General features: G+C 49.7%; 1 protein-coding gene across 1 annotated transcript; it reads left to right on the top strand.

The window, feature by feature from the left end:
- Positions 1–389: 389 nt before the first annotated feature.
- PSMA5 (proteasome (prosome, macropain) subunit, alpha type, 5) lies at positions 390–11,081 on the top strand. Its single transcript, XM_010584578.1, has 8 exons — positions 390–633; positions 2,924–3,050; positions 4,084–4,151; positions 5,201–5,308; positions 5,392–5,450; positions 6,378–6,480; positions 7,677–7,763; positions 10,801–11,081. Exons 2-8 carry the CDS (start codon positions 3,002–3,004, stop codon positions 10,876–10,878), a joined length of 552 nt encoding a protein of 183 aa, XP_010582880.1. The 5' UTR covers positions 390–633; positions 2,924–3,001; the 3' UTR covers positions 10,879–11,081.
- Positions 11,082–14,174: the final 3,093 nt, after the last annotated feature.

Here is a 14,174-nt window from a genome sequence, read left to right as displayed (position 1 = left end):
AGGCTGTAGTTTATCTTGCTAAACGCCTCCTGAAATCAGATGGCTTTTAAGAAATGGAGGGGTTTGCATGTGGATGGAGGCCCTGGGCACAGGGCTTCTCTCGGGAGGGCAGAGTCATCTCCTGCTTTGTGCGGTGGGATGGGAGGAGCAGTGGAAGTCAGGCTGGGCTGGTGTGTGGGGAGGGTGGGAACATGATGTGATGGGATATCCGCACTGGTAAAATAAAATCCTGCTGGCTCCTGGTTCTGAGAGAAGGTGTGCTGTTTGGAGTCAAAAGGCAGCATGCTTCCAGCATCCACAGTGTAAAGTGTGCCATGAAAACAAACCTCCTCCTCACCCGTTGCTAGACCAGCTGGTGTTCCTTTTATTCTCTTTCTCCGTAAGCATCCTGAATCCAGACCTTGCAAGCATCTGTGGCAAGGGTGATGAGCTCCAGCGAAGCCATGACGTTGTTCCAGCTGCCCCTAGCATCACTCTTCCCACCATCGCTCTTGAATAAGGAACTGTGTTCCTTGTCGGCCTTCAGTTTCCTGCCCTTTACACCATTTCTGATGTTGTTCTTGCAGGGGTGTGAACACTTTTTCTCCAGAGGGAAGGCTGTTCCAAGTGGAGTATGCCATCGAGGCCATAAAGGTATCGTCAGCTCCATCTGGTTGCCAAACTGTGATGTTAAGGGCTCTTTCGAACTGAAGGCCTGGGTTTGGTCAGAAATAAAACAGGCAGATTCTACTCATTTGGGCTCTGGCCTCACTCTGCAGCGAGGCAGGGTTTGGCCAGCTCCCAGGGCAGTACACAACACCGAGTGGGAGCTGGTGCCTTTCCCTGTAGGCGCCGCTCCTGCATGCGACTGCTGTGGCAACTCTTTGCCAACCTTTCACCTACAGTTTGTGGTAGGAGAGCTGTGTGGCAGTGTTCGATTCCTTCCGTCCAGCCAAAGCTCCTGCCACTCTGCTCTTTTATGGGTCATGAAGAATCAAAAGCCATCGATTTCCCCAAATGCAGGGGAACGTTCCCATCCGTTTCTCATACTGACCAATTTACCCCCAAACCAAACACAATCTGAAGATGCTAATCCCCACATCAAACCTACTAAAAGCTACTGTTGAAGCAGGAGGTCCTGAATGCCTGTACACCGTGACTCTGCCTGTAGATGTTCATGCTGCCAGCATGTCGTGCACTTCATGTCCATAAACGCTGGTCTAAGAGCAGAGGAGCGCTCCGCTTTCTGTTTGCCTGAGCTAATGCAGTGTTCCCTTCAGGTCCATGGGCTTTATAAAGATGGTGTCCCTTAAACCCTAAAGTGGCAACTTTTCTTTTGCTAGGTGAACTTTCATTTTCTTAGCTGGTTGCTGTTGCAGCTTGGAGTGGGTCACCATTTGCTAAGGTGAATTTTAAAACCTGAAGGTAAAGGTTGTTAGGAGCAAACTAACCTACCTCTGTAGAGCTGAATGGCCTTTCTGGGGCATCAAGTGTTCTTAATTGATAGATGTTCTTGTTTCTGAGAATGTGGGTGTTGATTGGGAGTAAATTTAAACTTGGGGGAAACTGGTCAAGTGACGAAGTGAAGAAGGTCTGAGCAGGCCTGTGTTTGGACTGGGGAAAAGGAGGGTGCTGGCTTTATCTTCCCCATACTGCTTTAGCTCATTGAAGCACAACTTAAATGAGGAGGCAAAAAGTAATAATGTTTATTAAGGCATTGGGAAGTAAAAACTCTCAGAAGGATGTCAATTGCCATGCTGACGTTATAATTACGAATACATCTACTAGAGTAGCAATCATACAGAAGCCTCTGGCTTCTCCTTTTTTTCCAGATCAGCCCATAAGCTTACCAACAAAATTGCTGCAGCTCAGGTGGCTGCTGCAACAAGTTACATGTGATGCCTGTGCATTAGGGGTGTAGGAGGAGTTTTTTATTTGTGTGCTGTAGCTTCATTAACAAAAATACATCTGAAGTGACATCAGGTGTCCCTTCTTCCCTTGGGGTTTGTGCGCAGCTGTGGCAGGCTGCGTGCTTAAAGGACGGGAGCATTGGGCAAAGTCTAAAACCATGAGTGCCTCCAACAGGGAGAGTCCCCTCTGTCAGGCCCGTGGTTATAGGTGTAGCTACCTGGGGAAGCTTGGTGCTAAAATTATACCTTGTAGCCTGACTTGGATATTTGGTGTCAGCATCTCCACACCGCAGCTGGTACAGTTATTCTGGTAAATTCCCCAGTGTGGAAAAGCTGCAAGTGCTGGGAGCAAGGGTAGGGGCTGGTGGGAGACCTTGAGATCTGACACTGCACCCCCTCAGCTGTGCTCATGGCCGTGGTGACACTGTGGGGTCCTGCAAGACTAGGGTAAAACTTGCTGCGGTCTTGGCTGCGGGTGATTAACTGCTGCCTGGAAAATGGTACGTGCGCAAAATGCTCTCGTTCTCATTGTAAATTTTGTGGGTATGAGGACACTTGGGAGAAAAAGAGCTAATGGAAAGAAATGCCCAAGCCAGAAGTACAGATGCAGTCAGAATTAAGGCCATTATGTGAAATCCTCTCTCACTTTAAAATTTAATTTCTGTCTTGCAAAGGAAGATTCGCAAGGCTTTTTAAATTCGTAAGGCTTTAAGCTGTAAAAATTGATGTTGCTCAGGGAAGAGATTAATGGCTTGCAGCAGCCCTGCTGGGTTCTGATGAACTAGTCAGCTGGGAAGTAGCATGCCTTTAACCTTTCCAGTTTCCTCGTTCAAGTAGTAACATTTAAAATTTGGTGCGCAAAGCCATGCAGTCTTGCAAGTGTGTTGCTGTGTTGGTGATGCGATTGTCTCCAGAACAAAACGCCTACAAATAATACATGACAAAATTAGCATTGCACCACTTATATTTATGCGAGCTGTCATGGGTAGACCCTGTGCCGGCTGCGGTGGTGGTAACTGTGCAGTGGTTTTCAGCTTGGTTCCACGGCCATCGGGATCCAGACCTCAGAGGGCGTCTGCCTGGCTGTGGAGAAGAGGATCACCTCCCCGCTCATGGAACCCAGCAGCATTGAGAAGATTGTAGAAATCGATTCCCACATAGGTAAGGAGAAAGGAGTGAGCTTTGGGTGCCCCTCTGGTAGAGCCCTAGGAGCATCCCTCAAGTTTTGGAGATTATATATGTATAGAGAGAGATATATTAAAAATAAGACTCTGTCCCCTGGGAGTGTCAGAAGCGGTGTTTCAGGTCTAGCCTTCCCTTCAGGCAGCTCTGCTGAGCTGAGTGGGACCGCTCATCCCTCTCAGTGAACACCAGGTCCTGGTCACTGGTTTTCCAGGCTCCAGGCCAGCAGGACATAGTTACAGGAGCAGGAAGAGGCAGCTGAAGCACCCCCCCGTCTCAGTGACCTCCCTCATGAAATCTCATCCCAAATTTAGATCTGGGAGGGCAGGGAATTACTGCAAAAGGCTTGACTTGAGGCCAGTTTCTCCCAGAGCACTAATGTTAGCCTGTACCCCTGCTTGCAGCAGCCTCCTGCATCGTGAGGGGGCCCACGACAGGCTCATTACCAAATATGTCGCCTTGAAAAGCAGGAGACCTCCAAAATACCTGTGTTGCTGATGACACGGGTGATGGAAGTGGCTCTTCAAGAGTCTAATTTCCTCCTCCTGTGTGCTTACGATACAGCCTCTCTCTTCCTGGAGCAGGATCTGTGCTGGAATCTCCTGCTGCATCCCCCCCAGCTATGGGTCAGCCAGCCCTTCCTGCAGTGGTGGGGATGAATGAGTTCCCCTTCCAAGCAGGTTGTGTTTCTGTTGGTTAGCTTCTCTTGTAAGGCCTCAAATGTGGCTCCTTTAGCCTGTTCAGGTTTGGGATGGGTGAGAGGTGTGACTGGGAGAACTTGGTTATGTACCTGCCCTTCAGCTGAGTGTCCATCTTTCTTCTTGAGTAAATCTGTTTCGATCCTGTCCTCCTTCCTTTCCAGCATGCTGCGGTGCAGTGCTGCTGTGTGCTTCCACGCAGGGGCCCACTCCAGCCTGCAGCCTTTTGTATGTCACTATGGGCTTAAGTCTGGGGGAAGAGTGCATTACAAATAATTGGTGAAATGACCCATGGTTTCCCTCTCTGATTCCAGGGTGTGCCATGAGTGGCTTAATAGCTGATGCAAAGACTTTAATTGATAAAGCAAGAGTGGAGACTCAGGTAAGACTTGACATTTATCTTCTTAAAACAATAGCACTAATCTCAGGGGTGTCTCAGAAGTCTCTGGCATGGGAAGATTGTTACAGCAAAGGAGCTGGTGTGGAGTGGGAGGCTTGCGGGGAGCGTAGCTTCCTGCATTGGGCTTTTGCAGAACAAACAGGTGGAGCCTCATGTGTGTTTTTCCTCTTTGGTATTGCACGTTTGCTGGGAATCTTATGGCAGGTTCTCCAGTGGTCTCAGTGCTGGCAGATGCACTCTAGTGAATGTGTGGGGCTGTGTGTCTGACCTTGTTTTGACAAAAGACTGGTTATATTGGTTATATTTTTGACCCTTTAAATTTACTCGGTGCCTCACGTACTTGGAGGTCCCAGGTACAAATCTCTGTGCTGTAGTAAAGACTTTTCCTGTGAGGTTTTCCTGCACATCAGCACTCTTCCAACCTCTGGAGAGCTGGATAACCCCATCGCTCCAGAAACAGATACTGGGATAAAGTGCTTCAGCCTTGCATTTTGCCTGTTGGCATCTATATTGGGTTTGTGTGGCAAGGTTTTGGTAGTGGGGTGGCTACAGGGGTGGCTTCTGTGAGAAGCTGCTAGAAGCTTCCCCCATGTCTGACAGAGCCGATACCAGCTGGCTCCAAGTTGGACCCACTGCTGGCCAAGGCCGAGCCCATCAGCAATGGTGGTAGCACCTCTAATGTATTTAAGAAGGGAAAAAAAAAAGTTGCTGCAGCACAGAAACTGCAGCCAGAGAGAGGAGTGAGAACATGCAAGAGAAACAATCCAAGGCCTAGCTATCCCAAGGTTTCTGGGGGATCCCTGCACAAGCTTCCCAGCTTGTTCTGCACTTCCTGCTTTCTTCCTGGTGCTTCCCTCTTGCGGCTGAACAGGCTGTGCCCCAGTGCCAGCAGCCTGCCTGGAGGGGCTGGAGGGAAGTAGACTTTGTGGCTATGCAGGGCATCACTCCAGCCTGCCGCGTGAACGATCTGGGATTGTCATGTTTTTGGGAACAAGGTGATAAATTGATTTTTTTTTTTTTTTTTCCTGCAGAATCACTGGTTCACCTACAACGAAACCATGACAGTGGAGAGCGTGACACAGGCCGTGTCCAACCTGGCGCTGCAGTTTGGGGAGGAGGACGCAGACCCAGGAGCAATGGTGCGGAGCTGGGGTGGTGCTGTTGACTCCCCTCTGACTTTGTCCTTGGCCTTGCCTAACCTGTCGGCTCTTTTCTGTTGCAGTCTCGTCCATTTGGTGTTGCGCTGCTTTTTGGAGGAGTTGATGAGAAGGGACCCCAGCTGTAAGTTCATCTCTCTTAATCCAGGCCAACTCTGGGAAGAGACAAAACCTCTACTGAAACTTCCCAGGACACTTTAATGACTTGATTCTGGGATTTTACTTAAGCCAAACACTTGGGGTTTATCCTATTATGTATCTGATGTGTTTGTTAATGCTTTTAAACCCTTCCTTTCAAAGCACGGGTTGCAGCAGCCTGAGCACTGGCTGCTTGTTTGGGGTTGAAGAGAATGCCATGTCTTCACTGAATCATTGCTTTTTTAATGTGGTTTCCTGGGCAGGAGGGAGGTGTTAAAGCTCTCCTCGTCCCAAGTTTATTCTTACCTTTCCCTAAAGGACTAGTAGAGCCACTGGTAACATAATATGTGGAGCCTGCTGTAACATTCCTTGGGGAGGTGGTGGAGTGCTTGTAACCTGAACTCGTATGCTTCAAACACTCAGCCTCTGCTGGAGGTGGGAATGGCTCAGCAGAGCCAGCCCAATAACGTCTCCCTCCCAGGAGCAGTAGTGAAAACTTGCTGGTTTTATTTAAAAAAAAAAAAAAAAAAAAAAGAGGGGGGGAATAAAAAGGAAAATGATACTGCTCTGAGTATGGAGGGCAGTGTCAGGAGTGTATAGCTCTCCTTCTAGCTTATCAGCCCGCTGTGGGTCTGCAGGTGACTCTGGCGCTCCTCAAACCTTGGTTGTCTCCTCTGCATGCCAGGAGGAGAGACCTGCTGCTGCAGTAATCGCAGCAGTCCCCTGAGGAGGCTGGACGCAGTGAGGGGCTGCCACAAGCTGTGCCCCGAATCGGCAGCCAAGCTGTTGCTCCTGAGGAGCCCTTGTTCTTCCCCAGCTCTGAGCCATGCAGAGACCTCTGGGGAGTGCTGTGGGTCTGGTGGGAAAGCCCTTGGGGTGCCGCAGCCGTTCACTCTCACCTATATTCCTGCAGGTTTCACATGGACCCGTCGGGGACATTTGTTCAGTGTGATGCCAGGGCAATCGGCTCTGCCTCGGAAGGTGCACAGAGCTCTCTGCAAGAGGTTTACCATAAGGTAAAAGGCTGGATTGGGTTTGACATCTTGCAAGTTACAGAGGTACCTCACGACCTACAAGGATCCACTATTTTCCTTCCCGATGAGTGATTCATAAGACTCTTCTTGTGCTGTAGAGGAGCTGCGTGAGCTTGTCAGGGTGGGACTTGGTCCTTGGCAGTTGATCCCGTGATTAGATGTCAGTGCTGAGCTGCTGGATGAGGATCTCTACGACAACGAGTACTACTACCAGCAGCTTTCCTCTAGGTTGCAGCTGGAACAGGAGACTGGTGTCTGAGATGCCGTCTCTGCCTCTAGCGGGTGATAATTAAGACCATGTCAGGAAGTACTCTATAAATAAAAGAACTGCTATATGAATGCTGCTGGTTGGCATCAGGGCTCAGTATGGGTGCAGCCTGAGCATAAGGAATTAAAGGAAGCCACTTTTTTTTCCACCAGATCTGTTAAGCTAGTGAAGTTAATGGGTTTTGTGCTGCAAGTACTGGTGCTATTTGATGTTATATAAAAACTTTCTTCCCTCCATGAGGGAGCTGCCTGTTTTGTGTGGTAAGAAACCAAATACTGTAACGAAAAGCACAATTGATGGTGTTGAATGCTGTAAAGACTTCCAGCCTAAGACTCAATAACCTAATCTGTTCACTAGCAGAATTGTCCAGATTCTGGGCTCCATGGCTTGTTAACCATCTTCCAAGTGCAAAGTTACTGCAAACACAGCTATGATCACTCTTCAAATGTTGGATGGCCCTCTAGTTCTAGTTCCCCCTTGTGCAGGGATTTACATATTTAAAGCATGAAGGCTTCTGCCAAGAGGGAGTCTGGCTTTTCGGAACTCCCACTGGAGCTTATTGGGGGGAACTGCTTGACAGACATTAACTGGTGAAGAGAAATGGACTCTCATGTCCTGATCCTGACAGGTTTATGTGCCCAGATTAACAGTTCTTAAGCTTTGTAAAAAGTTACAGAGAAGCAGAAAGTCGCCATCCTTGCAATTGTCACTGTCCTGCCTGAACAGTGCGCTTTGATCTCTTGTTGATGCTGTAGATAACTTGATAAGCTTTTAAATTTGCTGCCAGTGACAGCTTAAAGGATTTGAGAAGAGCGGGAGGGAGAGCAGCATGCTTCCGCAGTCAAAGGGGTAACATACAAGTACGTGCTTGACCGTCAACAATGCAATTAATGACTGATTTGTTTTACAGTCAATGACACTGAAAGAGGCAATCAAATCTTCCCTCGTCATCCTGAAACAAGTTATGGAGGAGAAACTGAATGCAACCAACATTGAGGTAATGTGACTCTGTTAGCAGTGTGTGATTGTGGCTTGTGGCACATGGTGTGGAACAGAAGTCTTCACAGCCTGTAGTCTTTGCTTCCTTGGTGCAAATCCTGCTGGCTATGCAGTGCATGTCTCAGTAGTGTCTTGCATTTTAAACATCCAGGTGAGAAAGCTGCCTGCTTGCTTTCTGGAGAGAAGGGTTGCTTCGGCTTCTAGAGCAAGGAATGAGTTGGTGGAGCAGTTCATGACTTCCCAAGCCAATGGCTGGCTGGCTGCAGATGTTCTTGCTCTTTCAAGCTGCCCATTGTAGCATGTCCTGTGTGGCGCATTGGAAAGGTTGGAGCTTTTTTTTGACTTCTGCAGGTGTGCAGCCTGGCCCGTTTGCCTGGCTAATCCATGAGTGCTGGCAGAAGTGATTCCCGTGGGGCTCCCTGGATGTGGGCTGGAGCCCCTGCTGACCTTACACAGGCCGAGTCAGCCAGCAGCAACCTGTCGTGCCAGCCGGATCACTTTTTCTTCCCCTGGGTTTAGCAATTCTTTTTTTCCCTGGTACTTGTAATATTAGAAGGAATGAAAATTATACAGCTTCTGGACTTGCTATATTCAGTCTTGGGTTGGTGCCAAAAATCTGTTGGACAGGAGGACCAAAGAGGTAAAGCCTGGTGAAGCCTCCAGGAACGAATGTGCTCCTCTAACCTCCGCCTTTTGCCCACAAGCAGTCAGGCTTGCAGAGCTCAGCTTGATCCGAGCATGCAGTGCTCTCAGAGATCTCCACAAACGTAGTGGTACTTGTCCCCTTAAACCCTGCTCGTTAGATTTGTAATGTTCCTTTTTAGGTAGCAAAGGTAAAAACCCTTCCAGTTTGTTAGTGATAATGGATAAATGATGAGCAAAGCTGGCGTATAGAGTTTGCTTCTATTTCTGGCAGGTTATGAGACACTAGACCTTTTTAAATCATGTCATTCCGACTCCTGAGCTGCTCTTCTCCCGCCGTTCTCCCATTCCTTTCCTCCAAGTGCTGGGAATCTGTTTCCCAAACAGCCTAAAAGTGTGCACTGCCTTTTTTTTTTTATTAAATACTGCTGCTGGGGACCCTTCCTGACATGATTAACCAGCTTCCTTTGGGGGAAAGGGCCAACAGCATGCCGAAAACTTAGACGGTCTGTCCAGAAATTATGCCAGCTGGCTAAAATCTGCTTCCCCAGATGCCCTCCCAACCCACACTAATTAGTTCTCTCTTGATCAGCTTTGGGTCTCTTCTGGAAGATCTGCAGTACAGTGTGAAGAAATTGAGGCAGAGGAGCGTGTACAGTATCCTTATGTCATGTCCCCGTTTAACAGGGCTTAACTGTGCTTGGCAAAGCTCTGAACGTGTTGAGGAATCATATCAGGGTTAAGTATGAGAAGAATGTGCTGAGGATTAAAAGGTCTCTATTGACTCAAGTCACCCTTCTGGCTGAAAATCTTGTACCTGAAGTGGCTGCTTTGCTTTCTAGCCTTGTAGAAGTATGTGGTGCTCCGGTTTATTTACTCTAGCCGCTTCCCTTTCTTGTGTGGGATTTTCCATCTAGCAACAAAGAGAAGGGACAAAGTGTGGTCATGGAAGAGTTAAATCTGTTGGCAGTGAAGGTCAGGAGCCTTAAACAATTGTTATGCTTTAAAATTAATTACTTCCCTGTGAAGCCTGTAAGGGAATAGTTGAGTTAAGCTTTTGTGTGTAGGGAGAAGGTGAGGCACAGGTTCAAGCAGAATAGTTGGTGTCTCTGAATCCTTGTTTTGGGTTTCAGGGGGTATATATGTGAGTTGTCATGTCTGTTTGAGTCTAGTGTCAGGCCAGCGCCCATACAGGTGATTTGAGGTGCCTAAAGTGGCATCTGCAAGTGTGTTTGACTGGTCTGAGAGTGCCAGCTGAAATGTGGGCCGTCAGGTGCTCTCACGCTGAGTGTTCAGGACATTTCTCCCTAAAAAAGCCTTATGGCTACCCTCCCTCTACCCCAAAAGCGTGTCCTACCATCTCATGCTGTTTTATGGGAGACCTTGCAAGCAGAGAAGCCTAGGAAGAGCTCTGGGATTCACTGGGACCCTCTGCAGCTTTCCTTCAGCTTACTGCAACCAAACACTTTGATCCCTTAAGAGTAAAGAGGCACTCCTGATGCTGGGGGGTGCCTGTGAGTGAGATCTGGAGCATCCCAGCTAGCTCCTGTGGTTTTCTGGCTTGCCTGCTCATGGCAGCTGTCTGTATCTTGGGCTCTCATACCATGAGCTAGGTGCAAATGAAAGTCCCGCTTGCATTCCTCTTCCAGTCTTGTCATTCTTCAAGTATCTCTTGTTCTGGTGTTCGCTCTGTGAAATGTCTCAGCTGTCTGCCCTGGATGCTGCCTCCCTCTGCTCCTGGCAAAGGGGCAGGGTGGAGTATGTTGTACCCCAGCTTTGTCCCTTGGGCTTTGTCTTGGAAGAGATCTCTTTGGCCTGCTTGTACAGGGCACCAGGCAGCTGCAAGGTGCAGTGTGGCTTGCTTATTGTTGGTGTTTGGTGACCAAAATGCAGGTTTGCTTCTGCCTCAGTTTCCCACACCTAACCCCTCAGTCCCCTTTTGAGTGTTTTGCTATCTTGGGATTCACAAGGCATGTAATGGGCCAGCATTTGTACGCTTGGTTGGTTACTGGAGGAGAAGAGGCACTCCTGCTGAGGGCCACACTGAAATGCAGCAAGAACCACCCCTCTTTGAGGAGTGTTTGATGAAGGACTTGTATTAACGGGGTCTTTTTCCCCAGCAAGCAGAAGCAGAGCCTGCCTGTTCCCAATAGACGCTCCCTGCTGCTGCTACTATGAGGAGACTGAGTCAATTAAAAGCTATTTCTGTGGCAGGCAGCTATTTTAGGGAATCAAAGAGCATGTTACGGGGTGGAATGATCTTGCTGGGCTGGCAGATCAGGCAGCCGAGAAGGAACAGCTGCTCTGTCTGCTGTGGCTGCTCTCTGTTCCCTGCCCCATGCTGTCACTTCACATATGCAGGCACGCTTAACCCCTTGCTCCTTCTCTTTCAGCTTGCCACAGTGGAGCCCGGGATGAAGTTCCACATGTACACAAAAGAGGAGCTTGAAGAGGTCATCAAGGATATTTGAAAAGCGGAGAGACTCCCTCAAAGGCTCATTCCCCTCCGATCAAAGCGAACTGACTCTCGGTTCCTTCTAGTACCTGTGATTTTATTTTCCAGCAGCATCTGTAATTGCTCTTCTTAGAAGGCTCTTGAGGTTTTTTTACAGTTTCTGTACATAACTGCTCTCTACAATAAGAGGAAATGAGAATAAATCATTTTGTTACTCTATTCTGGGTTCCTCACCGCAGAGGTCTGAGGCGGGGGACCATTTAGAGCTAAAATCAGGGGTGGATGAGGGCAACATCTGCTGCCGAAATAAATCGGTGCAGGGCAAAGCAGCGCCTGCCAGGTTTGCGTCGCTGGATGCGTCGTACGGCGCTGCGGTCCTTGCTGGCTGTGGCAGTAGCAAGTCTCCCTCTCGTGGAGAGCGTGGTGATATCACATCAGGAGATCTATGTATAATTACACATGAGTTTTGAAAAACATTAGATTTTTAGATCTGCCCTTGCCTGTTTGGTGCATTCCCCCTGTCCTTCTCCAGTGGTTTTTGTCCATAAGGGCTTATGTGGAGCTCTGACTCCTTCCCAGGGAAGAAATTCATAACCAGGCTTGGGATTTGTGTTTCCTTCCAGTGGAGCTTGGAAATAACCGTAACAACTGCGATAGTGCAGAGCCAGCCAAGTGGGAATAGGTCTGGGGTTAATGGGACAGCCCCTTACCTGTTAAACTGTGCAGGTACCACTTCATTTTGAGAGTAATGTCACTTTGACCAGCAAACTTCCGCTCATCCACTTCACAGGGCTTGTTGCTTTTGTGTTTTGTTCTCCAGCAGATGCCTCTATCCTTCTCCTCAAAATAGCATCTGAGAATTGCAGATCAGTCTGATAAGGGAATAAGCTGAGATTAGCAAAGTATTTTCCTACAAAATCATGCCTGCGTGGTCAGTGCAGCTTCAGGGGCTGGAAAGCCAGCTCTGCCCTGGCTCCTGGTAGCTTGCTCTGTGCTGCCCTGTGAACGTTGGCAGGCAGTGGAGGCTGCTCTGTCCTATTTTGAGAAATTACGATTTCACCCTGAACAAAACAATGTTGTCCGTTGTGGAAGAGACAGGATGTGGCCTGCGCTGCTGCTGGGAGTGGGATTGCCCTGGTAAGCAGGGACATTTCCAGCATTACATTTGACTGAAATGAGTAACTTTCCTCTTGGTTCAGCACTGGGGATCGTCTGCCAGTCTCTGGCCGGTGTTTCATCCCTTGGCAAAGCCAAACAGTCACAGCAAACAGCGGCTGATCTCGCATGTGCCAGCCTCTACCTTTTGCAGAAGGGAAAATGCCAGTCCTATTAATTTTTTTTTTTTTTCCCCTCTTGCTGTTGCCAGACAGGTGCAGGAAGCAAAGCCAGGTCCTTATGGCTGGAAGATCAGTCCTTGGATAACCTCAATTTTCAGAATAACTGAGTGCCCTCCTCTCGGAAGTTCCTGTTGTGAGTTTCCCCTCTTTCCATAACAGTCTAAAGGAAGCAAATTGGATCATCAGGTGATGCTTGAGGTCATGGGATGGGTTGAATACAACACCTATACCTGCAGGTGGAAGAGAAAACAACAAATAATTAGTTGATGAACCTTACCCTCTGGGGAGACCTTCCTTGTAGCCTAAATGTGGGGAAACAAGCCTGACTTTGGCTCTGCCTGCGCAGCTTTGGAGCGCAATGCTTGGTCTCTGTGCCATTCCTCATCCCTGCAATGAATTTGAGGCAGTGATGAGGGTGGCTCTGGCGTGGGAGCTCACCTATCCTGAATATCCAGCAGGCCAGGATGATATCCAGGGCACCAACCCAAGTGTCACCCTCATAAAACCACCGTGTCAGTGAAACTGGGGCTGCTATCAGCTGTTGTGTTTATACATCTTGCATGTACACCCTTTATCCTTAAGGTGCTTCAAAGCTTTGTATCATGTCAAAGCTTGGTTGTGTTCCCTTTTCCTTTGGGAAGGAGACTGAGAGATCTCCCAGCTGTTGTAAACCACCCTGCCCCATGGGGAACCCTGCTGTTCTGGGAGGTAGTGCTCTTTTTAGGTTTGTTTGTGTCCCAAGAAACACAAAAAGCTAATTCTTCCTGACATGGCACTCAGCAGAAAATGGTCCTTTATGCCCTGCCCTCATCACATGGTTTGCTGGTGGCAGCATCACATGAGAGCGGCTCCTCTGTAAGTGAAAATCGAGGCTTTGTGTTCCTTATCTGATCCGTCTGTGGCAAGTGAAAAGCCTGAGCTCTTTCCAGACAGACAACAGGCTAAATGTAAGGGGGGGTGTGGGGGTAATAGAGCCCTGTGCACTCGCCTCCCACCTGGGTGTTTGATATCTGCCCCTTTGCTCGCTTTCTGGGGTTAGCTGAGTGATGCCCCTGGGGCAGCCTGTCGCAGAGCTGTGTTTCCTTGTGCCTTTCACACATCAAACTTCCAGATTGTCTTTTTTTCAGGGGGGCAGAGGAAGGGGGAAAGAGGCGGAAGGGTGGCACAAGAGTAAACTAAAATGAAAGTTCCCTTTTTGTGAAGGAGAAGGCAGGAGGGTCTGAAGGGCGAGTACAAGCCTCGCTTGGGTGTGGTGGGAGGTTTAAACCCCCCCCCAGCGAAGCTGGAGGCACCATGTGCCGGGCCAGAGAGCTCCCGGTCCCCATCCCTGCCATCCTCCTGCCCTGAGCCGAGGGACACGCACCCACCCTTTTGTGGCCCTGGGGGTGCTGCCAGGGGTGTTTCTTGCTTCATGTATTGCACCAACACTCCCCGGGGAGGGCAGGGCTGCGCTCCACCCCGCTTGTGCAATGTGGCAATCGTGCAAGGGTGTAACTGGCACGGGGCACATAAACGCTCGGCTCTACCCAAGGGAAACCGGGGGAGCCAGCCCCGGGGGGGGCGGGGACATGCTGCTGTCCCCTGGGCACCCGCAAAACCGGGTGCTGAGCCCAAAACCAGCCTCAGCCCCCCCCACCCCCACAGGCCTTGCGCTTCCCGCCCCCCGGACCCCCTTTCTCGGGGGCTTCGTGCCTCGCCGGGGGTCCCCGCACACGTGAGCGGCTGCACCTTGTGAATGGGCCGGGGTGGGCCTGGCGCGCCCCCGGCTACCTGTCGCTTCGGCCAATCAGAAAATCGTTGCGGCGCTTCGCCTCGCCGCGCCGCCAATCAGAGGGTTGTCGCTAGGTAGATTAGAGCCCGGGGTCAAAAGAGAGAGGGCGGGCTCGCAAACCCATCGTGCAAGCGCCGCCGGCCAGTCACGGGAGGAGGAGGGCGGCGATTGACAAAGGAACGGGCTAACCAGAAGGCGCGGGGC

The sequence above is a fragment of the Haliaeetus leucocephalus genome, unplaced genomic scaffold, assembly GCF_000737465.1.
Source record: "Haliaeetus leucocephalus isolate CR32 unplaced genomic scaffold, Haliaeetus_leucocephalus-4.0 Scaffold1000, whole genome shotgun sequence".
NCBI lineage: Eukaryota > Metazoa > Chordata > Aves > Accipitriformes > Accipitridae > Haliaeetus > Haliaeetus leucocephalus.
The sequence above is the reverse complement of the archived record's forward strand: the minus strand, read 5'-3'. Positions and strand labels throughout refer to the sequence as shown.

Coding starts and splice junctions, on each gene's coding strand:
- PSMA5 (XM_010584578.1), top strand. CDS start 3,002: ATGGAACCCAGCAGCATTGAGAAGATTGTAGAAATCGATTCCCACATA. Junction 4,152..5,200: donor AAGCAAGAGTGGAGACTCAG/GTAAGACTTGAC, acceptor TTTTTCCTGCAG/AATCACTGGTTCACCTACAA. Junction 5,309..5,391: donor ACGCAGACCCAGGAGCAATG/GTGCGGAGCTGG, acceptor TTTCTGTTGCAG/TCTCGTCCATTTGGTGTTGC.